The sequence below is a fragment of the Corythoichthys intestinalis genome, chromosome 16 (assembly GCF_030265065.1).
Source record: "Corythoichthys intestinalis isolate RoL2023-P3 chromosome 16, ASM3026506v1, whole genome shotgun sequence".
NCBI lineage: Eukaryota > Metazoa > Chordata > Actinopteri > Syngnathiformes > Syngnathidae > Corythoichthys > Corythoichthys intestinalis.
Window position 1 is genome coordinate 22294726 of NC_080410.1, and position 27169 is coordinate 22321894.

General features: G+C 40.5%; 2 protein-coding genes across 2 annotated transcripts in view; both read left to right on the forward strand.

The window, feature by feature from the left end:
* Positions 1 to 175: 175 nt before the first annotated feature.
* On the forward strand, positions 176 to 9149 carry cd2bp2 (CD2 (cytoplasmic tail) binding protein 2). Its single transcript, XM_057861365.1, has 6 exons — positions 176 to 621; positions 822 to 954; positions 1042 to 1199; positions 7851 to 8439; positions 8507 to 8592; positions 8891 to 9149. The coding sequence occupies exons 1-6, from the start codon at positions 544 to 546 to the stop codon at positions 8999 to 9001; spliced, it is 1155 nt and encodes a 384-aa protein (XP_057717348.1). The 5' UTR covers positions 176 to 543; the 3' UTR covers positions 9002 to 9149.
* A 278-nt stretch (positions 9150 to 9427) lies between these two features.
* prr14 (proline rich 14) overlaps positions 9428 to 27169 on the forward strand; it is a 29700-nt gene continuing 11958 nt past the window's right edge. Inside the window, exons 1-6 of the mRNA XM_057861364.1 lie at positions 9428 to 9569; positions 18796 to 18969; positions 19147 to 19276; positions 19356 to 19421; positions 24651 to 24691; positions 24778 to 26496. Of these exons, the coding sequence (XP_057717347.1) occupies positions 18818 to 18969; positions 19147 to 19276; positions 19356 to 19421; positions 24651 to 24691; positions 24778 to 26496 (2108 nt within the window). The 5' untranslated portion in view covers positions 9428 to 9569; positions 18796 to 18817. The remainder of the gene's footprint in view (positions 9570 to 18795; positions 18970 to 19146; positions 19277 to 19355; positions 19422 to 24650; positions 24692 to 24777; positions 26497 to 27169) is intronic.

A 27169-nucleotide genomic window follows, 5' to 3' on the forward strand; every position in this document is an offset into this window, starting at 1 on the left:
TGTTGTTTTTGTTGTCACATAGACGAAAATAATTGTCCTTTTCTTCAACCCTTTCGTTTATAATCCCAAACAAAAGAGACAGAACAGCAGTATTTGAAAAAATGTCTAATTTTAGCAGTTTTGCACCAAAGTTCGCCCTCCGTACAGATGGTATCGCTGTAGGTTTGGGAAGGCAAACGTCTGCTTAGCAGAAGAAGAAAAAGAAACCACCGAAGAAAAGCAGGTCAAAGACGAACGTCGTTTAAATTGTTATCAGGTTACATTTCGTAACTTTTTGTGTTTTACACTACTATTTAAAACTATAAACCGACGCTTTCATTCCGCAACTTTTGCATTTGACTGATTAGTCGAACAGGGCTTGAGCTTAACGCCAATGAGCTCACAATGCTTTACATTTGTGCATGTGCCTCCTGCTGCTGCGAGCTAACATGTTAGCATCAGAGCTAACGTGATTGCTGTGCCAATATCAACACACTTTCTCCCAATACCCTACTATTCTTCCGTTTTGGGGAATAAAAAGGTTTGTTTTTTTCAAGCACCAAAATGTCCAAAAGGAAAGTCACGTTTGCGGATGGTGACGGTGGGGCGTTGGATCTGGACGACGAGATCCCAAACAAAAAGGTCCACATGCTATATTTTTCTGTTTGTAAACATTGTTCGTAGAGAAAGTGCACATTTTCTTCGATTTAAAAAATGCCATTTTAGAATGTAACTGGTTCTTACGGTGTGTTTTTTTCAAATCGGACATTTTTCAGAATTGAGCTTTAGATTTAAAAAATGTAAATGAAAATAAATATGAAGAATTTTTGTGTGTCCTTTAGCCGACAGTAGAGGTGGCGAGTGGCCCGGGCTCCAGGTTCAAGGGCAAGCATTCACTTGACAGTGATGAGGAAGACGAAGGGGAGGAAACCCAGAGCAGCAAATATGACATTTTGGCCAGTGATGACGTGGACGGTGAGTCTTTTATGTTGCCCACAAACTGCGGGATTGTCAATTGTTTTTTGCTGTTTCATCAGTTGTGCACTCTGTGTTGCTTCTCAGGCCAAGAGAATGCCACCATCGACTACGATGAGGGCGTTTCCATCACGCCCTTCAACCTGGAGGAGGAGATGCAAGAGGGACACTTTGACTCAGAAGGCAACTACTTCATCAAAAAGGAAGAGTTGATCCGAGATAACTGGCTCGACAACATCGACTGGGTAACTATTCCAAGGAACCTTTTCTTGAGCCGCTTTCACTCAGAGATCATGCTAAATTCCGCTGTCGGAAGACTGCATTTACCTTTTGCACAGAATCAAGTGATACACAGATACACATGCAAGAGTTAAGAAGAGAAAAAAAAATGTATACATGTACATGAGCAAATTAACCAAAACATTCAAACCCAACTGCATTTTGTGTAATTTAATACCTCAACAAAACGGAACAAGTTGAATGAATTCAATTTAAAAGTACAACTACTGTTCCACTAGATGGCGCCAAAAATTTGGTACATGCTGAGCAGATGCAGTTATGCGCAGGCCTCTAAGCAGCAGTGAGCATGGGCCAAAATCAGATTCTAACAGTATGATAACCTTGAGCAAAAACGGTATCAAAGCCAAAAAATGTGTTATTTTCTTGTTTTTCAGTTTTGGTTGAAAAACAAAACTTGATTTTGCTTTTAATTTTTATTTTTAAACTAAACTATTTGATCCAGTTAAAAAAAAAAAAAAAACATTTCTAAACTAAGTAAAAATTAATATAGAACATTCTTAAATCACCATTTCCTATCACTGTTGAGCTATATACAGGCATGAAAATCTCTCACCTTTCGGCGAAATTCGCCGTTTTGAAGTCAAAAAGGATGACCTACGTGAATCGTGTAGATCCGACGAGAAATTTTTTAAGGGGGGGTAGGCATGTGTCGGTTACCTTCACGGTTTACCATGCTATGAAAAAGTCGCGGTTACAAAATCACTAAAATTTTCCGTCATACAGTAGTACGTATCCGTTATTTTTCATGTGTCAAAAATACAGCCAGAATGGTAAATGGTGTTAAGTGGCTTGGCGAGGCAGCGCTTACCCCTTCCCCTGTTTGATGCTGCGTGTGTCAGTGACGCTAATCCAGCAAACCCAAAAACAAACACTCCAAACACAAGGCGTACTTTTCTTCAATTTATTGAGCTCTCAAATTGTGGTAACTGAAATATACCAAATGAATACATTTAAAACGTTGTACAATCGTATTTTCAACGTGTGAGTAGCTTCAACAGTTTAGCTTCATGAAAATGTTCGCCAAAAAACCCCCCACACATTTTCCTTTCAAATTCAATACACAAAGTTACTAAAAACTTACAAAGACGAATGATAGGCAAGGCTTAGCTAGGAGAGCAACTTCATTGAGGTTAATCACAGCTGCTGAGAGAGAAACAAGTTTGAATGCAGGGGGAAAAAAAGAGAACGTCAAAGATCGCTAATTGCGACAGATGATCTTGTCCTAAGCACAAATTCACGTTCGCTGGACGAGGAGAGGTCTCACTCCCAATTTTTTTTTAGATGAATGCATTTGCCAGCATATTGAATTTGGTGAGTAATGGTTTCAATCGTTTTCATATTTTGCGGCATGACAGCTAGCCAAATCTCCGGTGAAAAAAATAGCTCCCGTTAAGTTAGCGTCAAGCTTGTGTATTTAATGGTAATATAAAAGCAGTGTTGTCAGTAACGCGTTATGTGAGTAATGCGGAACTGTAATCTGATTACTTTCAGGAAAGAGCAATCTAACACATTCATTTTTCTAAATCAGTAATCTAATTAAAGTTACTTTCCTTGATGCCTGTGCGTTACTATTTTGCTATTGCCCCATAATGTATGTAGAAAGAAGAATACTGTAGTCATGGGAGTGACATCACATGTCACATTTTCTAATCGGGGATGGAAAAAAAATGGGTCACGTGTATTACCATAATGCGTGAGTCGTGAGCGCTGGGAGTTTGCGGCCAAAACAACATAGCCTTGCTACCTCGCCAGGATACAATGAAATAGGCAGGAGATATACTACAAATGGCTGCTTTTGCACACTGGAGAAACAGCCATTACTTTACATTTTTGTCCAGTAAAGATGACAAAAATATCTCCGTGCGCTGCGAACTTTGCGTAGGCTCAAAAAGACTGTCGACCGCTAAAAGCATCCAATTCAAGCACCACTTGGAATTACTGCACAACAGGTAACAAGACAGCCAGGACTTTTTTGATACTGCTTGTGCTCAATCCTCGGTTCAAGCTCAGTTGTTGTTGAAGGTTTTGAAAGCTTAGGTTTAAAGAAATTCTAAATATCCATCTTGCCTCCTCAGCTGTAGTTTTGGCTAAGCAAAGCAAACGGCTGTCTCTAAGGTGATTTCGTCACATGATCTGTTCGAAAAACAATTTGGACCCATTATGAAATACATTTAACGATTCTTGTTAATTTCACTCATCTTTGTTGTTTTTTTTATTGCTCTAAAACTTTTATAGACAACATTTTAATGGCCATATTCAATGGTCTTTATTTTAAAGGGGAAGTTCGGAATTTTTTACATTAGGCTTAATCTTTGAGTTAGCCGGGGTTTAATTAGTCGTTGGAGTTGATTTGAACAAATTCTGTGCAGTTTGCCTGTTATTTGTTAGTTTCAGGGCTCCGGAGTGGCTAAGCTAGCGCGAGTCAATGGTGGTTGAAATCAACTCCTTCAACTAATTAAACCCCCGCTACCTTGAATAATAAGCCTTATGTGAAAAATTTAAATTTTCAAATTGGCCTCATGTAGGACGTTTTGCCGACGGAGGACATTTTGGCAGAACGCCGGAACATATTTCCTCCACACCCTCCTCACCTTTTTAACCTCTGACCCATTTTCATGCCTGTATATACGTGAGTTACTTATGTGCTTGCAGGGGAGGGGCTACCTGATGCATGCGGGCACCTGCACTACAGACTAAAAAGCCCATAACTTTTAACATTTCAACCTTTAAATGGGGTCGAACAATCGATTCATTGTTCAGGCTTTAAAGTAAGAACCTTACAATCACTGTAAATGACGAATATAAATGAAAATATGAAAAACAATAAAGGAGAAAGGAATCCCAGCATCAACTAGATTCTTTAGTTTAAATTTTGGTATTGAGAAACGGCAGGTGAATGAGCGTCAAGGAGCTGATTTGGTTCAGCATAAGATGAAAATTTTGTCAAAACATTGAACTTTGTTGATACATAGTAGGGCTGTCCCAAACGATTATTTTCTCCCGATTAGTCTGGAGACTTTTTTTAACGATTAGTCAACTAGTCTAATAATGTTTTTTATGATTTTTTTTTTTTTTTTTTTTTTTAACGCTTGCAATTAAATTTTTGTTGACGATTATTAATTCAAAATACATGTTGGAACACTTAAATTCTTTATTAAAGTACAGTGTATCAAAAACGTGAGTACATCCCTAACGTTTCTGCAGATATTTAAGTACATCTTTTCATGGGACAAAACTGACAAAATGACACTTTGACACAATGAAAAGTATTCTGTGTGCAGCTTATACAATAGAGTTAATTTATTTTCCCCTCAAAATATAGCCATTAATATCTAAATCCCTGGCAACAAAAGTGAGTACACCCCTTAGAAACTACATCCCTGAATGTCCAAATTGAGTACTGCTTGGCATTTTCCCTCCAAAATGTCACGTGACTCGTTAGTGTCACTTGGTCCAGGTGTGCATAAGGAGCAGTTGTGTTCAAATTTGTAGAGCAACTCTCACACTCTTTCATACTGGTCACTGAAAGTTCCAACATGGCACCACAGCCAAAGAACTCTACTTTTCATTGCGTCAAAGTGTCATTTTGTCAGTGTTGTCCCATGAAAAGATATACTTAAATATCTGCAGAAATGCGAGGAGTGTACTCACTTTTGTGATACACTGTACAAATAAACAAATGAATAACAATAATATATCACAAACAATGAGGTCCAATGCTGATGGCGTTAACTAGTGCAAAACAATGGAATTTAAACTGATTCGGTAACCCCACTTTTCCAACAGCATTCAAAACAATTCTTACTTTCTCTTTTTGTGGTATATCTTTATTGTTTTCAGCATTAGAGTGAGCACCAGCAGAGTAGATAAATAAATTGTACGTATTACTGGAGTGAAGTACGTGAAAAAAACTTTGACACAACGCTACGCTGGAGTATTAGGGCCAAATAAGTAAATTAAAAGCAAGAAAGAAAATTAAAGTAGTAATATTGCTACGAGAATAAAAGTTGCCTTATTACGTAGGGGTAATGTTGCTGGGAGCTACGACGCAGCGTTAGTATAAACTGATTATAATTTAATGTAGATGAAGCAAGTTGATAAGGATTTCCTTAAACCGATTCTAAAACACAAGATGCTTTCAATATTGTTGATTTTAACGGGGGCTGCAACGCGCTATGTAAAGTGCGTAACTGCTTATTCAGCCACATTCGGCCGACATAAGCCCCTAATACTCTGTCGTACAACCCACATAAAGGCAACTTCAATAAAATATGGAATTATATGGACTTAAGATCCGCTTGTTGTCTCCTGCCGTCTTCCAAAATTATATCTGGGTGACGGGCCGGCGCTTCAGGTGTTCATTCACGGCCGATGTGCTGCTATGGTATGCAAGTTTGGCATTGAAGAGACTGCACATGACAGTGTACCCATAAATCCACGCTTTGATCTCTCTGGTGCGCTTTTTTTTTTTTACCTTGTGGCGCTTTCCCCGCTTGTATTCCAAGCGTCCGCCATTCTCAACTTTCCACGCATATATTTTTTTAACCATTTATTAACCGTTGACGGGATAGTGTGCTCGTCGATGCATTTACGTCATCAATGATGTCGATTAGTCGGGACAGCTCTAATATATACTGTATTTTTAAGTCGCTATATAATTCTATAAGTCGCACCAGCCCAAAAATGGGCAATGAAGAGGAAAAAAAACATAAGTCACAATGGAGCATTTTGGGGGGGAAATTTACTTGATAAAATCCAACACATAGAACAGGTATGTCATCTTGAAGGGCAATTTAAAATAAAAATACAATAGAGAACAAAATGCTGAATAAGTGTAATTGTGTTACATGATGCATGAACAACGAAATGCGAACGTGGCCGGTATGTTAACGTAACATAGCTATTAAGAGTTATTCAGATAACTATAGCATGAAGAACATGCTAAGAAGTTTAACAAACTGTGTCTCTCCAAAACACCAAAATAACATGTGAAATAATATAATAATGTGTTAATAATTTCACACATAAGTTGCTCCAGAATATAGTCGCACTCCCAGGCAAACTATGAAAAAAACTGTGACTTATAGTCCGAAAAATACGGTACATATTTTGTCCGCCTTTTGTATTGTAAGATTATCCTTGATGTTACTCACTATTCTCCTCCTAACTCTTCTCTCACATGGCTCTGCTAGTTACCTTAAAAAATACACTGCTTGTTAAATCTAGTTTGCAAGCGGCCAATCATATTACAGGCTGCAGAGTGCTCACAAAATAGCACAATTTGGCAAGTATGGCAAATTTCTGCAATATTTGGTACCTTGACTTTTTATAACCTCAGTATACCTTCAAACTGGTTATCAGCCCATGTCTACCTGATACTAATTAATAGGGCTGCAGCTATCGAATATTTTAGTAATCGAGTAATCGACTGAAAATTCTATCGATTAATCGAGTAATCGGATAAAACAAATATATTTTTAGGTGAAGAGCAATTATAAATATACATGAGAAAACAAGACATTTCATCTAATCTTGAACCATTTTCAGTCAATCAATGTCTTTATTTTCGATGTATATTGTTGAAAACAGCCAACAATGTCATCTCAGATGTAACTAGAATTAAAAAAAAGACAAATTCACTGCTTTCACTCAAAAAAACCTTTAGATCTTATTAATATATATATATATTTATACCTAAAAATGCCATTACGCTTGATAACACACATCACTTAAAAGTTAGGATTTTTTCCCACCTGTTTCAATTGAATTTCTATTTGTGTCAAGCCATTTTTAAGTACTAGTTAAGTTTTACGCTACTCTAAACTGTAAGTCCTGATAGGATTTTGTGTTTTTGCAGTGTTCAAGATAAATGTATGATACAGGCTGTATTGGAGCACATTAGGGACCAGTGCTACTTGGTGTTTTATCCAGCAATGACTACTAAGCTAAAATTGATAGTTAGCATTATTGAGTTTTTATTTTACACCCTTATCACTCCACAAAGCTATGTTATGTTAAAACCTGTATGTAAGACACGTTAGCCACGCATCGAAAGTGGTCATAATTAATAGAAACCTAGCCCTCTGCAGGGCTAACGTTGCGTGAGCTAGTGACTCAGACAGTAACGTTAATCTTATTTTTTAGCGCTTAGCGCTCTACTGCTTTAAGATGGCCGCTGTTTATTAACGCTGCCCAGACGCGGCCGAGTCTATCATATTGCATCTAGTTCAACATACATGTGATCTCTATGAGACTCCTCAGATGCTACCTGCTACCAACTTAACATCACGCGGGCTAGTTTTTAGCAACGTCGGCGTAGTTTGGAGCGGCTGTCGGCTGCGGAAATGTTTTTTATATTTTTTTATTGCTTCTTCCTCTACGCACGTGACGTCAGCGCGTTGTCCCGCATTAAAAGTAGTCCGAGCGAAACGGGATGCTTAGAGCTGTCAAAATAAACGATTACTCGAGGTGAATAAAATTACTCGGATCAGTTTTTAAACTCGAGTTACTCGAGTTGCTCGAGTATTCGTTTCAGCTCTACTAATTAAGAAATACTGTAAAAATTGAAAGAAGCTTAATAATTCTCATTTTCCCAGGTGAGAATCAAAGAGCAACCATTCAAACAAAAGAAGAAAGGACTCAGTGCCAAACGCAAGCGCAGAGCAGGAGATGAAGATGAGGCAGAGGAGGAGAAGAAGCGGGAGGAACAGCAGGAAAACAAGGAAGGAGGTGAAGATGAAGAGGACGAGGAAGAAGAAGAGCCGGAGCCCGCCGAGGACCCCCTGGCCTCCCTCACGCAGCAGCAGCTCACAGAAGCCCTGGTGGAACTTTTGTTGCCGGGAGAGACGGTCACGGCAGCGCTGCGTCGGCTCGGAGGCCTCGGCGGTCGCAAGAGGGGAAAACTGCGGGATGCCGGTGAACACGTGGCAGACAACAAGCGGGACACTGAGAAGCTGGACCGCCTCACATCTCTTGCCGACCGGCTGGTGGCGTCGGGCGTGTACGGCATCTACCAACAAACCCAGGAGAAGCTGGCCTACACGCTCAAGAGCATGAGCGGCAAGCGACCCGCCAAGCAAACGCAGGAGGAAGAGGAAGACAAAGATGAACTGGACATGTTCGGAGAGGAGTTCGACGAGAAGCACGGCGCTGGGGACAAAGAGAAGGTTGACGAGGACAAAAGAGGTTTGATGCTCGCTTTGTCAGGCAAGGGTGTACCTATTTCATTGAATCTCCTGTTGTCTCTCGGCAGTGAGCGAGGAGGTGATGTGGGAGTACAAGTGGGAGAACGAAGACAAGTCGGAGGTCTACGGACCGTTCACCAGTCAGCAGATGCAGGTAGATGGATCGATAAACGAAACTCAGAAGTCACAAGTACTATTGCAAACAAGTCAAACCTATTACAGTTTATTGATATCATTTTGCCGGAAAATCACTGGCTAATTTCTAAAGCAATGTTAATATAGACAATTACAAACGGTTTATCAACTGCTATTGACAGAGATGGACATCCAATCCATTTGAACTGGGAGCGATTACTCAACTGCCAGGCTCTCCTAATTATAACGGATTGGACGTCCATCTCCGTCAATGGCACAGAAACATGGTCTTTCGCTAAAATTTTCTCTGTTCTCAGGACTGGGTGGACGAAGGCTACTTCAGCAGCGGCGTGTACTGCAGGCGCTTGGATCAGGAAGGATCACAATTCTACAACTCCAAGCGATTGGACTTTGAGCTCTACACGTGATCGCATCCTGGCGCCTGATGATACAGCTTCATTTCTTGTTTCACCATTATTTTTAAATAAATCACCCATATACTGAATTGTTGTGTATTTCTTGGACATTACAATTGACGACACTGCTTGTCTATGCGTTTTGCATAATAAAACATTGTTTTGACCATGCCTTTCAAGATGTATTTTTTTATGACGGCAGAAAAAAACTTTTTATCCCTCCAGATATCACACGTAAATTACTGTATATCCATGGATACGCGCATTACTATTTATCACTGCTACAAATAAGTCGTTTTGCTCGAATACTAATTCTCATTACGAACCACATCGAATTCTTAATTGGTCAACCCTTCACCTAAAGTGATGTATCGAGATCTCCCATTGGCTTGACGTAAGCGGCGCTCTTCGACCGACCTACAAGCTCTACTCTGATTGGCCGAAACGTGTGTGTGTCATTGGATTTGTATAAAAAACGCACCCAAAAAAATGCTGTAGCCTCTGGCCGCCGTCGTCCGGTGTGTCTTGTTTACGATGAGGACGTAAGCCTTTTCCACCGTTGTCGCGCCGACATTTATTGGTAAGATTTTCCTTCTTTTTAAATACAAGTCCACTGTTCAATCTGCATAAGTCATTAAAGGCGCAGTGGTTCCTAGTACGGCAGTGAACACGTATACCGACTGGTCCCGGATGCAGCTATTCCCTGGCAGAGACCGTAATGTAACCTAGGAAAGGGATGTACTGATTAAACCACCACGCGACTCGGGTTCAAATGTATGGGCGATCTTTTCCCAAGCACTCCAATCCACGCTGAACTAATAAAAGGTCGAAGGCTCGCTCGCGCTTTAAAGTTACGATTTGACACGGGGTCCACTCCAGCAAATAGACGGTTCTCTACCATCCGCGGCGCGCTGCAGTTTCATTTTCAAAACAATGCTAGAAGTTTACATTGAATATAACCAATCACAAAATGTATGCAATTTGGCAAAAAATGTTTTTTATGTTGCCAGATTCATGTCTAAACTTCCGTCTTTAATGATTTTCCATTTCACGCTTAGTTGGGTGAGTCATTGAGGCGTTTGCACGTATGACTCGTCGCGTAAAATAGTAACTCTTTACAAATATTGTTACTTTTCCCCCATATATAGGCCAGTTAGCTGTTCAAGACTGAACTTCACATTTGGGAAGAATTTATTGCGAACTGTGCCTCCCTTGTAGAACTAGTTTAGTCGTTGCACTCTCAAGAAAACATTTTGTTTTAAATGGCCCAATTTGTAACTACTCTTCCCATCAACTCGAACAACATAACTGGGAAAAGTACCCGCGCAGTTGGCTCGCCAGCCATCAGTACTTGAATAACAAGAAAAATAAACCTGAATATTTATTATATAAATGTAATCACCATCATTGGTCGACTACAGCACAGCACACTACTTTTTTCCCTACCATGATGTCACAAACGCTACATACACATTCGGAGGTTCTAGAACTCACCACATATCCTTTTATGTTTTTTAAATTGAAAGTCTAGCTCTTCAAGTCCAATGAATCATTTGAAATAGCACAATGATAAGCAGTAAATATAAATAGGCATGTGCCGGTATGATATTCTGATGGTATGATAACCTTAAGCTAAAATATCACGGTTTCACGGTATTGCAATTACAGGTCTAAAATGTGTTATTTTGACATATCTGGGTTAAAAAAAAGAAAGAAAGAAAAAAAAAAACTTTGCCCCATTGAACAGGATTTAAAATTTTCAAAACATATTAGCAAATTGGAACATAAGAATAACATTAAGTTAAAAAAAAAACCTTTTTTTCCCATTGGACAGGATTTTTAATTTTCAAAATAGCAAATTGGAACATAAGTATAACATTAAGTTAAAAAAAAACAAAAAAAACAAATCGAAATAAGATTTAAATAAATACAGTCCTTTAGGCAAGGCAAATTTATTTATATAGCACAATTCAACACAAGGCAATTCAAAGTGCTTTACATCACATGAAGATCATAAAAATCACATTAAATCAATAGAACGTAAAAACAAAGACAATTGAAACAGGAAATAAAATTATACATAAAAATCGCATTTAATCACAAATAGAATAAAAAAAAAAAAAACTACTGCTAATAATAATAATTAAAATCAGCAATGGAGATAAAGCACAAGAGGAATAGAAAGCAAATAGCTTGAAATATATACAGTGCCTTGCAAAAGTATTCGGCCCCCTTGAATCTTGCAACCTTTCGCCACATTTCAGGCTTCAAACATAAAGATATGAAATGTAATTTTTTTTTGTCAAGAATCAACAAGTGGGACACAATCGTGAAGTGGAACAACATTTATTGGATAATTTAAACTTTTTTAACAAATAAAAAACTGAAAAGTGGGGCGTGCAATATTATTCGGCCCCTTTACTTTCAGTGCAACAAACTGACTCCAGAAGTTCAGTGAGGATCTCTGAATGATCCAATGTTGTCCTAAATGACCGATGATGATAAATAGTATCCACCGGTGTGTAATCAAGTCTCCGTATAAATGCACCTGCTCTGTGATAGTCTCAGGGTTCTGTTTAAAGTGCAGAGAGCATTATGAAAACCAAGGAACACACCAGGCAGGTCCGAGATACTGTTGTGGAGAAGTTTAAAGCCGGATTTGGATACAAAAAGATTTCCCAAGCTTTAAACATCTCAATGAGCACTGTGCAAGCCATCATATTGAAATGGAAGGAGCATCAGACCACTGCAAATCTACCAAGACCCGGCCGTCCTTCCAAACTTTCTTCTCAAACAAGGAGAAAACTGATCAGAGATGCAGCCAAGAGGCCCATGATCACTCTGGATGAACTGCAGAGATCTACTGCTGAGGTGGGAGAGTCTGTCCATAGGACAACAATCAGTCGTACACTGCACAAATCTGGCCTTTATAGAAGAGTGGCAAGAAGAAAGATATCCATAAAAAGTCTCGTTTAAAGTTTGCCACAAGCCACCAGGGAGACACACCACACATGTGGAAGAAGGTGCTCTGGTTAGATGAAACCAAAATTGAGCTTTTTGGCCACAATGCAAAACGATATGTTTGGCGTAAAAGCAACACAGCTCATCACCCTGAACACACCATCCCCACTGTCAAACATGGTGGTGGCAGCATCATGGTTTGGGCCTGCTTTTCTTCAGCAGGGACAGGGCAGATGGTTAAAATTGACGGGAAGATGGATGCAGCCAAATACAGGAACATTCTGGAAGAAAACCTGTTGGTATCTGCACAAGACCTGAGACTGGGACGGAGATTTATCTTCCAACAGGACAATGATCCAAAACATAAAGCCAAATATACAATGGAATGGTTAAAAAATAAACGTATCCAGGTGTTAAAATGGCCAAATCAAAGTCCAGACCTGAATCCAATCGAGAATCTGTGGAAAGAGCTGAAGACTGCTGTTCACAAACACTCTCCATCCAACCTCACTGAGCTCGAGCTGTTTTGCAAGGAAGAATGGGCAAGAATGTCAGTCTCTCGATGTGCAAAACTGATAGAAACATACCCCAAGCGACTTGCAGCTGTAATTGGAGCAAAAGGTGGCGCTACAAAGTATTAACGCAAGGGGGCCGAATAATATTGCATGCCCCACTTTTCAGTTTTTTATTTGTTAAAAAAGTTTAAATTATCCAATAAATGTTGTTCCACTTCACGATTGTGTCCCACTTGTTGTTGATTCTTGACAAAAAAATTGAATTTCATATCTTTGTTTGAAGCCTGAAATGTGGTGAAAGGTTGCAAGATTCAAGGGGGCCGAATACTTTTGCAAGGCACTGTAGACATTTATGGATATGCTGTGTTAAATAAAAGCATTTTTAGCCCTGATTTAAAGGAGCTAACAGTTTGAGCACAAGTTCAGACCTTCAGGTAACTTGTTCCAGAGGTGAGGAGCGTTATAACTAAATGCTGCCTCACCATGCTTGGTTCTTGTTGTTGGAACATATAGGAGACTGGTTCCAGACGACCTTAAGGGTCTAGATGTTTCATAGGAATCTTACAAATCAAGCGTGTATTTTGGTCCAAGGCCATTAAGTGCCCACCTAAACCCACAGATCAACACTATTTCCATCAGGACAAAAAACGTTTAATTATTTTCCATAAAATCCAAGTGTGTATGACTCGTATAATGTTTACATTGCACTCTTTCTCAACACTGACAGTTGCTAGAAAGAAAACAAAACACCACGTTTTACCACCGCTAGACACACTGAACAGTAGAGGTGGGAATCTTTGGGCACCTAACGATTCGATTACAATTTAGAGGCTACGATTTGATTATATTCGATTATTGATGACCCCCCCCCCCCCCCAAGCTTAAATAAACTACTATTTTTCAAGTTAACAGTTCAAAACTGTAAATAAAATACTCAAGTCCCCATTCTGTATCAGCAACTTTAAACTACATTCATTTTTTTTTTTTTTTTTTTTTTAAACCTGTCCTGTTCAGCTGTTTGACACAGAGAATGGAAGTCTAAGTGCCCGGATTCTGAACAGTTTTAATGTTTCACATTGAGAGTCTGACATACTCCCATTGTGATCATTCAAAATACCTTTTTATTATGACAAAGCAGCGAACAGGAAGGGATTATGGGGGGACAGAAGAAAAGAAATACAAGAGAAGAAAGAAAAGAAACACATACACAAACAACAACAAGAAATACATTGAACATCTAAACTAGTTACTAATATGCTGGTGCTATCGTCAGCGAGATGTATTTCCGGTTTACACCATGTGGGGGCCTATTGGCCAGTGAAAGAGGAGAATGGGGGTGGGGGTGTCTATAAGACTATAAGCTAAGTGATTGAAAGGGGTAGAGTGTACACAAATCAGTTCTGTGATCTAGAACCCAGTAATCGTGTGAATCTCTTATGAGTGTAAGCCCGTTGGCGACCAACCCTACGCCGCCGCATCGCCAATACCGGCACCGGAACCCCCAACCCGAGCATGCCCTACCACATCCAGCAGCACGCAAGCAAGCAACAGCATCTCTTCAACAGCAGCAACTTTAAACTACATTCAATTAATTTAATGTTGTGAATCAACCGTTAAAGTTGTTAAAACTGCTCCCGTTTTTCCATAATTTCCCTTCTGTCTACTTTCAACATGTGGAAGTTTTAAAGATAGATAAAAGTCAAGATTTTGTCGATTTAACAGTATTTTAGATAAAAAGTTAATTAGGTTCGCTTGGAAGTTTCTCTACAACAGCCTTCCAGGGAAGTCTACTGCTTTAAGATGGCGGCTGTTAACTAAAGCCGGCAAGTCTGTCATTTTGCATCTCGTTTTCTATACATGTGCTGCTACCGCTGTCGAGTCTGTCATTTCAAATCTAGTTCTTTCTACATGTGATATATATCATAGCATTATGTGGCCGTAGTTTGTAATGGCTGTCGGCAGTGTTCAGTTTTTTTATCTCGCAGTATGAGTTGAGCCAGAGCCGTGAGTTGAGCATTGTCATTACCCGAGTAATGACAATCATGATGTTTATTTGCGGTCCATTCCTCATTGCGTCCCGAAGACCGTGCTGACTGTGTTTTAGTTCCGCTTTAGTTGACATATTTCAATAATCGAAATTTGGATGTTCGTTCTCGAATCTTCCACGGCCGAATCGCGAATAATCTAAGAATCAGAAATTTCGCACACCTCTACTAAACAGGCTGGAGTTAACTCTCGTAGCTGGTGGAAAACGTTCATGACAGTGTTTACAAACCTTTAATTTTGTAGAAATGCGAAATCATATTGGAGGTATTACCAACATGTTTTACATGTCGGTTGGCCCTCTCATCTAAGCCGCGGCAGTCTGTAACTTTTCTGTAGACGAAGTATTCTAATACCAGCGATTTCGTTTTCTTCAATGGGGAGAAAAAAGTTCAGGAGTTTCACCTCATCCAGCCATCGTGTCGCACAGCTGACCCAGTGACACTGAGCAACAACCGGTGGGGGAGGGTTGAGCCTTGCAGCTGCAAGCGAGGGACTTCTCGATGCATTTTTGGGAGATAAAACAGCTTATACAGTGATCCATCGTTTTTCGCGGTTAATGGGGACCAGAACCCACCGCGATAAGCAGGGGTGCACATAAGTGGTCCGCATGCGCGCATGCCTACTGTACGTAGACAAACGCGCTGGCCCTCAACGGCTTCCATACGCTTTTGCGTACCGATGGCTGACCACTGTATTTGCGGTAGACACGAGAAAATCACTTCTCAAAATGTCAAAGAGGCAGGCCCCACTGAGTAATTATTTCCGTGTTCCCCAGCCCCCGTCAAAAGACAGACAGACGACAGAGACGTCACCAGAGCTACTGGGAAAAAAAGGACTTTTGCTGAAAAGTGGCTGCAGGAGGTACCATGGCTAGAAGCAAATGATGCTCGCACGGAAATGTGGTGCAACTTTTCCCCTGAGAATCCCAATGTCGTTAATAAGAGCAGCGCGTTTTATGTAGGGTCAAAGAATTTTAGCCATCCAAGCTTTGAAAAGCATGAAAAAAACAGAGCATGTGGCAATTAAGCAAACTATCGATGTCAGACAGGGCCCCACTCGCCCTATGGACAAGTGGCGGAAAAAAGTTATTGAAGAACTGCGCCATGCACTGACAAACGTGTTTTTGCTCGCTTTTCACAAAGCTAAACATGCACGTTCAATGAGCTCTTATGAGGAGGACATCCTACTTTTACAAAGGCTTGGAGTTAATGTGGGAGCCGCATATGAATGCCCTTTATTTTGAATTTGTGCTTTTATGTTTATTTCTTTACATTTCACTTCAAAGTAATGGCAATTTTGTTGTGCCAGTTTAAGTTTAATCAAGCGTTAATTGTTTATATAATTAATTAAAGGTAATTGGCTCTAAGGAAAGCTTGTCATAATTTTATCGCATCAGGTGGGTTGGCTCTCAAGCTCAATGAGGACCAAGTCACATCTCCAGGTCCTCCTCTGAGAACCTGGGCAAAAAAAATATGTGCACCCCTGGCGATAAGTGAAAAACGGCAAAGTAGCGACCCCCCCCCCCCCCCCACACACACACACACTATTTTTTTTTTTTTAACAACCTGTCCTGTTCAGCTGCTTGGATACAGGCAAATTTTATTTTATGTATATTACATTCTTTATATATTTTTTTGTGTATACAGTACACTAGTTAGAAAAGTAAATGCAATATTAATATACAATAACATGCATAAGATGAATAAAATGTACTCACCACACTGATGATCTTAATAAATAAAGAAAAAACTCCAGAACAATGGATATGAAGGTAAAGATGATTTATTGAGAAGCTTTAGAGCGATCTTTGTGGGCCTTAAAGCCTCGCCTCTTCACTTCTTCCTTGAAAAGGAACGTCCTGGATGGCATCCTCTTCCAAAAAAGGCCAGTCTCGTCCATGTTAAACACCTGCTCTGGGAGATAGCCACCCTCTTCAAATAATTTGGGAAATTGGTCCTCAACGTAACGAACAGCTGCGTCACGGTCCGCCGAGGAAGCCTCCCCATTCAACGTAACGGTGCGAAGTCCAAACCTCTTTTTGAATTTTTCGAACCAGCCCTTTCTGGCAACAAAACCACAATTTTCTTCACTTGAAGCACTGGTACTAGGCTGTGGTTCATCTTCGTCGTAGTCGGCATCACCCCCACCTTCATTCAACTCTCCTTCAGGAATGAGGCTATCATACAGCGCTTTGGCTTTTCATGTTTGTGTCAAAACTCACCTTCTTTTCCCGACAGTCCGATATCCACCCTGTTAGTGCATTTTCCATTTTTACAATCGTCTTGTTGCGAGGAGTCACTACTCGCATAGTGTCCCTGGAAAATGACATTGAGGTGGTCTTTCGGATTTTCGCCTAGTCTTTTTTTTTTTTTATGTAACGAATGGTTGATTCGCTTAGTCTGTAATGGCTTGCAACAGACACCTAGCTGTGGCCAACTTTAAGCATGTCCATTGTCCAGTAAGGGTTCGGAACGGAGGGGTACCGAACGAGTTTCTGACGTAATGTAATCCTTACTTTTCGAGGCTGTGAGTCGATCGGGTTACAGTTTCTTTGTGTAGATCATATTTGCTCAGTCTTCTCTACTATAATGAGGACCAACACGGTAGGACAGTATAACCCAGAAACGTCAACGGCGCGACAACGTGGCCGCCGCGAGAACACAGTGAAACGCGGGCGTTAAAGTCAATCAGCCAATGCACACCAGTCGCAGTGCGGACGTATGTTAGACGCGTTCCAGAAGCGGCTCAACACGACGCACGCGAAAAGAACGGCAGATTTTATTATTTGATGCGAGACGTATCAATACTACTACCGGTAGCTAGGATCGGGCAGACTGGAAGTCACTCATGTAAAAATACGGTGGATCCGGTCGATTTTCAAACTAATATGCAATCGTAACCCACATTTTGAGCCCATCAGATCTCTTGAGTGGTAGATCGGGGCACAGTTAACTTGTCTTTGTTGATTTACTGCTGTCTTTTCTGCTATAATAGTAACCAACACGGCCCCGTGTTCAATACAAAACCCTCCTACCACAACAAAACAAGTAGGAACTAATATTCACATAGGAACTAAAGTTATACAACATAAAATATACAATATAAATGAATACTACATCACATTTGTAAAATATAAACACATAATAAAATAAATTATAACCCATTTAAATAAAATAAAATGAAATGAGCTAAAACACCTGTAATTAAATAGTAAGAATAATGCACAGATCCTGCTTACACAATTAAATTTATTGATTTCAGTGTGGCGTTTTAACTTGAGAAAATCCACCAATAAAGCTTTTGAAAACCGTTCATAAGGGGGAAAAAAAGATTCATTGAGGCATTTCATTTGTAAAATATATGTTAAAATCTTTGTCAATGGGATTGCTTTTCTCCTTAGCACAGGACTTCTTTTTTTCTTCTTTCTTCCAGAAAGAAAGCTGACCAATACGCGGGGTCTGAAAGGCAAATTGTTGTTGGACTATCTTTAAATACCCGCTACTTTTTGAGCAGAATTCTAGCTTTATAAAGGCTAATGTTCCTATTGTTGAAAGCACAAAGGTGTGTAATAAACAACTAGCACATTTATATTTTGCATTTTGTTTTCTTACTGAACCGAAAATGAACCGAACTGTGTCCTCAAAACCGAGGTACGTACCGAACCGAGATTTTTGTGTCCCGTTACACCCCTAATGTCCAGTAATTGAACTTTCTCGTGCATCGTCATAATTTTTCTTTTCTTCTTGGGTTCGCTAGAGGATTGAGCAGGTGGAGGACGCTTTGGAGCCATTTTCCTTCGATAGCAGCAAGGTTAAACACATCTCGGCCGATCAGCTTATGATATTCCCGAGTGATGCTGGCCAGCAAATCAGAGTGGTGGGATATGAGTTGGGCGAGCTCTCCTTGCCTTCTGTTAGGGAACGGGCTGATTTTACACCATATTTTCTCCATTATTTTAATTTTTTATGCATGTATATATATATTTTTTTGACTGAAAAAAAAATCCGCGATAGACTGAAACCACAAAATTCGAAGCGCGAAGTAGCGAGGGATCACTGTACCTTAGAAAAGGTATGATGGCAAAATTTTTGCGGTTTTGAAACCTTGACGTTTTCATACCGCGGTATACCATGAAACCGGTAATCGGCACATGTCTAGCAGGGAAATGTCAGAAGTGAAGTTGGCTAAAACTAAAATATAATTAAAATTTTAGAATGATGCAAAAATGCACGGTGTCAGGACCCAATTAAGATGATTTGGTGTGACATTTTTTGTTGTTTGCAGAGGAGCAAGAGAGATCCGGGCCATGTTGACCTTCCCCTCCGACTCGCTCCCCCACCTTGTTTTCCCGATGGATGGTGATGCAATGCCCCCTCACCCTTTCTGTAGTGCACCCCCCCACAGTGAGCCTCCACCACCACTACCTTCTCTCCTCCCTCTCCCCTCCATCACTTCCAGGTATAGTCGCTCCTCACGATCTCCCTTTCTTTTTTTTTGTTGTTGCTTTTGCTTGTAAGCAAAGTGTTTAATACAATTATTGATTCCGCCTACACCTCTTGTTGTGACCAAATGACAACATGCCACTGATCCAACCTGCCGCGTGCCGGCTCTCTAACTCTGAATCCTTCTGGCCAGAGCGGGTGATGGAACCTCCGGCCACCGGAAGAGAGGTCACGTCCAAACAATCAAATCTCAGGTGGAGCAGAAAGTGGCGACGCTGTCCACGAACAATCCGTCCTCCTTCAGGAGACAGAGTGACAACATGGTGCCAGATGAAATGTTTTTTTCTGTATGAAAATGTGATGAAGATGGTCATCAACCTGCTTATCTGTTTTTTTTTTTAGGTGCAAGTATCTCTGGCCAAGCAGCCGAGAGTTGAATGCACGTATGAAAATGACAAGCACGAGCAGGTCAGTTTGAGTCTTTTTGACCCTTTTAAAAATGTTTGTACATTTATTTTTTTCCCCAGTAGTTGCCATTTGATCCCTCAGCGTGTCAACATGGCTGACCCGTACAGTGTAGTTGGGTGTGGGGGTTAATTGGGTGTCGTGTAATCCTCCTTTACGGTCTGCTGCATCACATCAGGACCAACCATTGAGCGCCTTTGTGCGTGACCCACTAATGACAATTTTAATTAAGCCCGACAAAAAAAAAAGTTTCATTTTCAAATTATTGCCATTGACGATGATAGACGTCCAATCTAAATGACGTTGTTACAAGATGTCGTCCAATCCATTTGAATTGGGAAGGCTAGCAGCGAATGAACATTCATTCACCTGCCGCCATGATAGAAGTCCAATCTAAATGACGTTGTTACAAGATGTCATCCAATCCATTTGAATTGGGAAGGCTAGCAGCGAATGAACATTCATTCACCTGCCGCCAGCCTTGCCAGTCCAAACGGACTGGACTAGAGCTGTCCCGACTAGTCGACATAGTCGACGAGCACAACATCACGTCGACAGTTAATAAAGGGTTAAAAAAATATATGTGTGGAAAGTTCAGAATGTTGGATGCTCTGTATGCAAGCGGGGAAGGCTGCACAAAGCCAAAAAAAGCTCACCAGTGTGTCCAAAACATTGACTTATTTCAAAGAAACAAAGGCGGGTACACTCTTCTGTCCTGTCTCTTCACTGCCAAACTTGGCTGCACGTCGGCCGTGAATAAACACCAAGCGCCGTCACCCAGTTTGTAATTTTTTTTTTTTTTCATTTTTTGTACACCAGAGGGTGCTGTCGCCTTACTAAATAATGATGTTTCATTGACAAAGTGCTATTAGTATTGTTCTTAATGCTAATTGAAAGGTTTATTTCATGTTATGGTTTATTTTATGGTATAGAAAATTTTATAAGCTTAAAAGGTCATAAATATATACAGTATATACAGTGATTGCACTCAAGGCAGAGATTGTCAATGATAAGGTAATAATTTAAGGTAAAGTCAATTCATATAGGCAATTCATTGATATATAAATAAGGTTTCAAAGGAAAAAGGTGAAAAGTTTTTCTTAATTTCTAATTGTGTTGTTTTATTTGTGTGCACACCGTAGCTCTTACGGTGTGTTTACATCAAGGATGGAATAAAAGTTGTAAACCATCAGTTTAAGAGACCATCTTTCCAGTCGGGATGCTACACTAGTTAATTCTATCAGCATTTGAACTCATTGTTTATTTGTGATTTATTATTGTTATTTACGTGTTTATTTGTACTTTAATAAGTAATTTAAGTGTTCCAATATATTTTTGTGAATTGATAAGCGTCAGCAAAAATTTCATTGCTAAATTAGTAAAAAAAAAAAAAAAAATTTTTAATTGTTTTTTTAATTATTAGATTAGTCGACTGATCGTAAAACTGGTCGGCTGACTAATCGGGAGAAAATTAGTCGTTTGGGACAGCCCTAGACTGGACATCTATCGCCACCAACGACGGCCAATGAGCTAATTGCAAATTAAGGCTAGATGTTGGATCCTCTTTTTTTTGTGTGTGTGTGTGTATATTTGTAAAGGTTTTGGGTGTAAGTAGATCAATATATTAACAATTTGTCACTGACTAATGAAGGATCTAAAGTAATACATCTAGGTTGCTATTTGATGATTTCTAGTTTGTGCGCGCGAGAGTTGGCATGGGATCTAACATAGGACATCTAGATTGCTATTTGATGATATCTAGTGTTTGCGCTGCGCCGCTTGAGTGTTTTCTGGCCACAGAAGACACTTCTGCTCATTACTGCACAACACCAGCATATTACAAATGACTTTCATAAACAGTACGAGTTTGAAGTACGGGGCTCTTAATTTGCCACTCATTGTTCATCATGAAACCATGAATTTGCTGAGTCTCCCACGGTCTTAAGCTTTCTGATCCCTTCGGCTCTACAATAGCAAGCGTTAGCTTACGCATGCTAATTGTTTGTGAATACCATGTTAAATGAGCAGTGTAACATCGCGGATAAGCGCTGTAGTGTACATTAGTAATATTGAAGATTAAAATGTAAATTTCGTGTGGTAATTCTGAGACAAAGACATTCAGATGTAATGATTTGGGAAGTTAGCTCATGTGGGGAGGACATTATATTAGCGTTCAAATGATGCCAGTACATGGTATCGGCGCCTTAAATGTTGGTACTCGTCGATACCGATACCACCAATTCGGGCCGGATCGGCGCCCCCTGCCGATACTGGTATCGGTATCGGTGCAACTTTACTGAAAACCACGAAGAACAAGCCACAAGAAGCGCGTCTGTGTGCATTGGAACTTGATCACAACCACGAACACAGTGCGGCATCGCTCAAAAGTTTGGTCTTTTTTTGGTAAAGTTAAACCAATCAGCTCATTGCAACATTTGCAACACAGCTATATAATGCAAAGGTGGCTGCACGACAAATTATGCACGATCGGCTTCATGGAATATAGTCTAAGTGTCAAGTGCAAAGCTAGCTGAGTGCTACGTAGTTGAGACGCTGCGCCGTCAGAACCACGTAAGTAAAACAATACATTACGTCTGTCTTCATCTGTTTCAGCGACCCGACCCCGGATTAAGCAGTAGATGATGGATTGATGGAATAATATGAGATTAAATTGTATTATTACGTCAGGCTATGGTCGATATCACATGTAAATAGAACTAGATGCCAAATGACACTCTGCGGCGTTAGAACATATAAAGAGAACTGGATGCGAAATGACAGACTCGCTGGCGTTGGTAAACAGCCGCCATCTTAAAGCAGTAGACACCTCCGTTAAAATCGACAGTATTAAAAGCATTCTTGTTTTGGAATCTGTTGTGTTGCTTATTTAGAAAGAAGCAGCCATATGAAGCATTCGATTACTTTTTTTAAATGAATTTGTAGCAGTGAAAACATAGCATCGCATCACAAAGCATCCTAGCCAGACGCTCTCATCTCTTCTTCTCCGCATTATACATACACATTTCTACAGCGCCACTCACTGGCCTAACTGGTATTGTCACAACATAAACATTGTATGTGTCTGTAAACACAACAGAATCGGTTTTACAAATAAGGCAAAATAATAAGGTTTCCTTATCTAAATCACCTTATAATCACTAGAAGAATTTATACTAATGCTTCGTTGTAGCTCCCAGCTAAGGTACATGTATGGCAAAAGAATATAAGTAAAATGTTTTCTCCGTGAGCTTTTGAAACATAAACATCTTTGTGAAAGTGCACTCCTGTGGAAAGAAACTTCATCACATTTGAGTTCAACGACTGATTTTTATATACAAGTTAAAAATAACCCAGTGAGAAGTTCATATAATTCATAGATTTCATATTAACTGTATTATTAATATAATTTTAATTTCATATAAATAATAATAAAGTTTAAACTTGTATAACAAAAAAAAAAAAATCAAAGTAAGACATTAATATAAACTAATACATTTTTAAACTATAGATCTTTTTACCCTGTCTTTTTTTTTTTTTTTTTTTTTGACGCTGCCTCTTAAAAGAATCTGAATCGAGAATCGTTCGGAACCGGAATCGGAACCGGAATCGCTCAGTTTCAAATGATGCCCAACCCTACTTGTGAATATATTTTATCTGTTTTTACATCGGTATCCTGCTTAGAAATTAGGCTAACATGGGAATTTATTTTAGGGAGACCCAGCTGTAACGTGGAAGCGGAGTTTCCCATTCATTACAAAAAAAATCAATATATGTGAAAAAGAAGTTTAAAAAAAGCAGAATCTAAACAAAGTCATGGGTTTAAGTAAATGTGTAATCTTAACCTTGCTGCGACCGTCTCCTCACTGTCTGAGTCACTTATTCCCTCAGTCATTCTCTTTTGAAACAGTGGCTAGGTTTGTTGGAAATTAAGTAGTCACTTATGTATTGTCCTTGTCGCCATTGTTCGCAAGTGCTCAAGTGCTGTCAAGTTTTCCCGTTAGCCCAATTATAAACTGCTCCACACATCGCCCACCTCCACTTTTTCCTCTGTTATATTTTCCTTTAGCAAACCAGCTCGTTACATTATGCTAGTTTGTCGGTAACAAAAACAAACACCCCCTTCCCCCTGGAATGTTACTGGTCGCGCGAGTAAATGAAAAAAAAATGCTCTTACTGGCGCTAATTTTAGTTGCAAAAATGCGACCAATTTGAATGTTTCTGCAGTTGCATGTAGTTCTTTTAATCAATTCACGAGGCGCCAATCACAGTTCGTCCGTGTGAGGCAATGGCTCTGCCCATGGCAATAGCTAGTCATTTTTCTAGTAGTTGACCTTGAGTTATATACTGTATTGTGCCCTGATTATAAGATGACCAACTCTTTTTCAAGACTCAAGTTTGAAAAAGACTTTTTGAACACCAAATTTTTCTACAGAAAATAATTACAGTACATCTGAAACAAATGATTATAACAATATATTTGAGAGAAAAAGCATGTTATTTTGCCTCATTCAAATCTTAATATCTGAACATTTATATATATAAACTAAAGCAATCACATTCATAAATTAATGGCTTCTGGTTTTTGAAATTTAAATAAGCCAATCTATTGTGGTAAAACGACAAAATTGCAATAACTGCATTACCCATTAAAGTGAGGTCTAACTGTAACTGTAGTCTTGAAACAAATCTGAATAAGGAAAAACATTGCAATAAAATAATGCAAACTGGTTAAACTTGAGAGTAGCTGAGATCTGTCATGACGGAACATTACTCAAGTTCAGCATTCGCTTCAATGATATCCGGCACCATCTAGCGTCGTGAATGGGTATAATGTCTAGACCCCGAATATAAGACGACTTCCATTTTTTCCGTCTTAGTTCAATGCAAAAAACAGTCATATATTCGGGTCAATACGGTAAATGTATTTGCCATTATGAGTCAAAATTGACTGTGTGTTATAGTGAAGTAAAAATCTTCACCATGTGGCTAACTGCCTATTCCTATATTTAAACTGCCAGTCTCTTGTATTGTTAAAAAAAAAAAAAAGTCAAATCATATCAAAGTCCATTTTTAAGGAGTGATGTACAGCACACAATAGGTAATCATAAGTTCACATCCAAATATTACCAACATTCTACAGATCATAAACAATTACAAAATATTGAATATGATGTGTCAAGAATGTTATTCTCAGCATTTTTTAAACTGATGAATGCATATCCATTTTTGCAGGATAGCTGTGATGTCAACCCTCCGAAAGAGTTCCAAAATGCGTAAGTGCCATCAGAGAGTAGCTAGCTAGTTTCTCTGCTGGCCTTCGTCTAGTTTCGTGTCTCATATTTTCCATCATTTATTCCAGGGAGAAAGACTTTGCAGAGGAACAAGACTCGCGTCATCTGAAGACATCAGAACTGATACTGGCCTGTGAGGCGCCGAGCAATGTCGTGAACGTAAGCGCTTCGGCCTCCAACGGGTGGCTGATGGGTCCCTTGTTCCAATCCTTCAAGTCCAAGATGGCCAGCTTCACAGAAATAGTCATGAGTCCCACTAAACTCTTCAAGGACAAAAACCTACCGGCTCCTGAACATGAACCAAATGAGACTGACTTGTTTTCGGAAACCGAACGGGAGCCTCAGGAAAATGGCAAATGGGAAGAAAATCACAGTTTGTTCACTCAGGTTCTACAACCTGGAAGTGACTGTTACCATTCTCATACATTGCAAAGCTCTCTGCCTGAGGAAGTCGAAGTGCCATCTAGCCAGGAAGTGTCACTTTTACAGAACCCCAACTTAAAGATTGACAACGTTGTTGTGGAAGCAGAAGTGCCAACAAGGTTAACAACGAAGCCTGGCGTTGAAAATAGTCCAGCCTTGCACTCCTGCAATGTGCAGCTGGAGTGTTTTCACTGCATTTCTCACGATGCCAGCGCTCTTGTACCGGACCATGTCGACATCGCTTCCCAACAGACTAAGTCCGGTTTAGTACGATCCAAAGTCTGGGTAGAGAGGAAAAGACTAAAGTCGGACACCCAAAGTGATGTCGTTAAACATCGCAAACAGAAAGCCCCGTCCGCGCTTACGGATGGGCAGGATGCACTCAAACCTGCCACCAAGTGTCGCAATGTCAAGAGGGACGCGAAAAGTGACAAACAGAATGACATTGAGAAGAAGGCCCAGAAAGCCCACGCGGTGCCCGCTGAGCCAGTTCTGCTGGTCAGGATGGCAAATACATCCACGCGCAAACGCAAGTCGCTGGGCCCGACACCCTCTGCCATTTCTGTCTACCTGCCGGTGACCACGCTGCCAGTCGCTCAAAATGATGGCGTTCCCGACACAGGGCGTGCCGGACCCATAAAAAGGCCCAAGAAGGCTTCCCAAGGTGGGATTGAGGTGCACACCAAAAAGACTGAAGCTAAACTTGCAAAAGCTCAAATGTCCACAGAACCACTTTACTTTGAAATGACTCGCTTTGAAAGTAATCCGTCTGAATGTACTGAGCCAGACCAAAACGGCGATGTGGGTTCCAATGCCACCAGGTTACTTGACGGAAGGGTTCACCGAAAGCAGTCCAAGAAGCCCCGCTCTAATCGGGCCCCCACACACAATATGAAGACCTCTGCTATGGCGGAGGACCTCCCGACGCAGACTGGCCAAGGCGTTTCGGCGGTCGGTCTATTGCGCAGCTCTTCGTGCCCGGAGATCCCCTCACTCTTTGCCCCGCTCCCTCGCCAGTCACCGCACGCTTTGGTCCCTGTGCAGGTTCCCGGAGGCTCGCACCGCACCCGCCGTCACACCGTGAGCGGCATGGAGGTGGAGCGAGAGATTGCGCCGCTGTGCCTGCGGAAGGAGGTGTACCCGTCCCGTCGCTCCTTCCCGTGCGATGGGCAGAACCTGTTGCCCACCCTCGCGCCTGCCTCCTCGCTGTCAGTGCTAGTTTCCTGCTTCCTGTCCAGCCCGTTGGCCTTCCTGTCCGGGAGAGACGAGGGCAGTTTGGCAGCTGCTGGCTCTGCTACTTCGTCTTCTTCGCCGTCTCTCGTGAGAACAGAAAGTCCGGGCGGAGCCCTGGATGCCTGCACCAGGTCAGTTTCTTCTTTGCTTTTCCCACGTTGAAATAAGTCAAATATTATTACCTATGCAAAGCGGAGGTTATGTATTTGGTAGAGTTGGGCATCGATGGGAACTGAGACTAACACTCCGGTTCTCCCGGAACCGTTAGAATTTTTTTTATTTCGATGTCCTGACTGCCGACCGGAAAAAATAGCTGCCGATCACCACGAAGAAGCCGCAAGAAGTGTGTGTTTGTGCATTGCAAACTTGATTTCAACCATGGACACTGAGGCGGTGCTCAAAAGTTTGGCTCAACTTCTCAAAACAAAATGACTAGTCAGCTCAGTGCAACATTTGCAACACAGCTATATCATGCAAAGGTGGTTGCACGACCAATATGATTAAACACCTCTGCACAAGTGCCTAGTAGCATAGCTGAGTGCAGCGCCGGTCCTCTAACAGTCAGAACCAGGTAAGTAAAACAATAAACCTCGGATTAAGCGGTAGATGATGGATGGATTGATGGATGGATGGATGGAATAGTACGAGAATTAGTCTTATTATTATGTCGGGCTAATGTAATTATATAAGCAGTGATGTATTAAAGCGACAGTATTAAAAGCATCTTTTGTTTTAGAATCGGTTTTACAAATAAGGAAACCCTTATTATTTTGCCTCATGTACAGCAAATTATAATCAATAGAA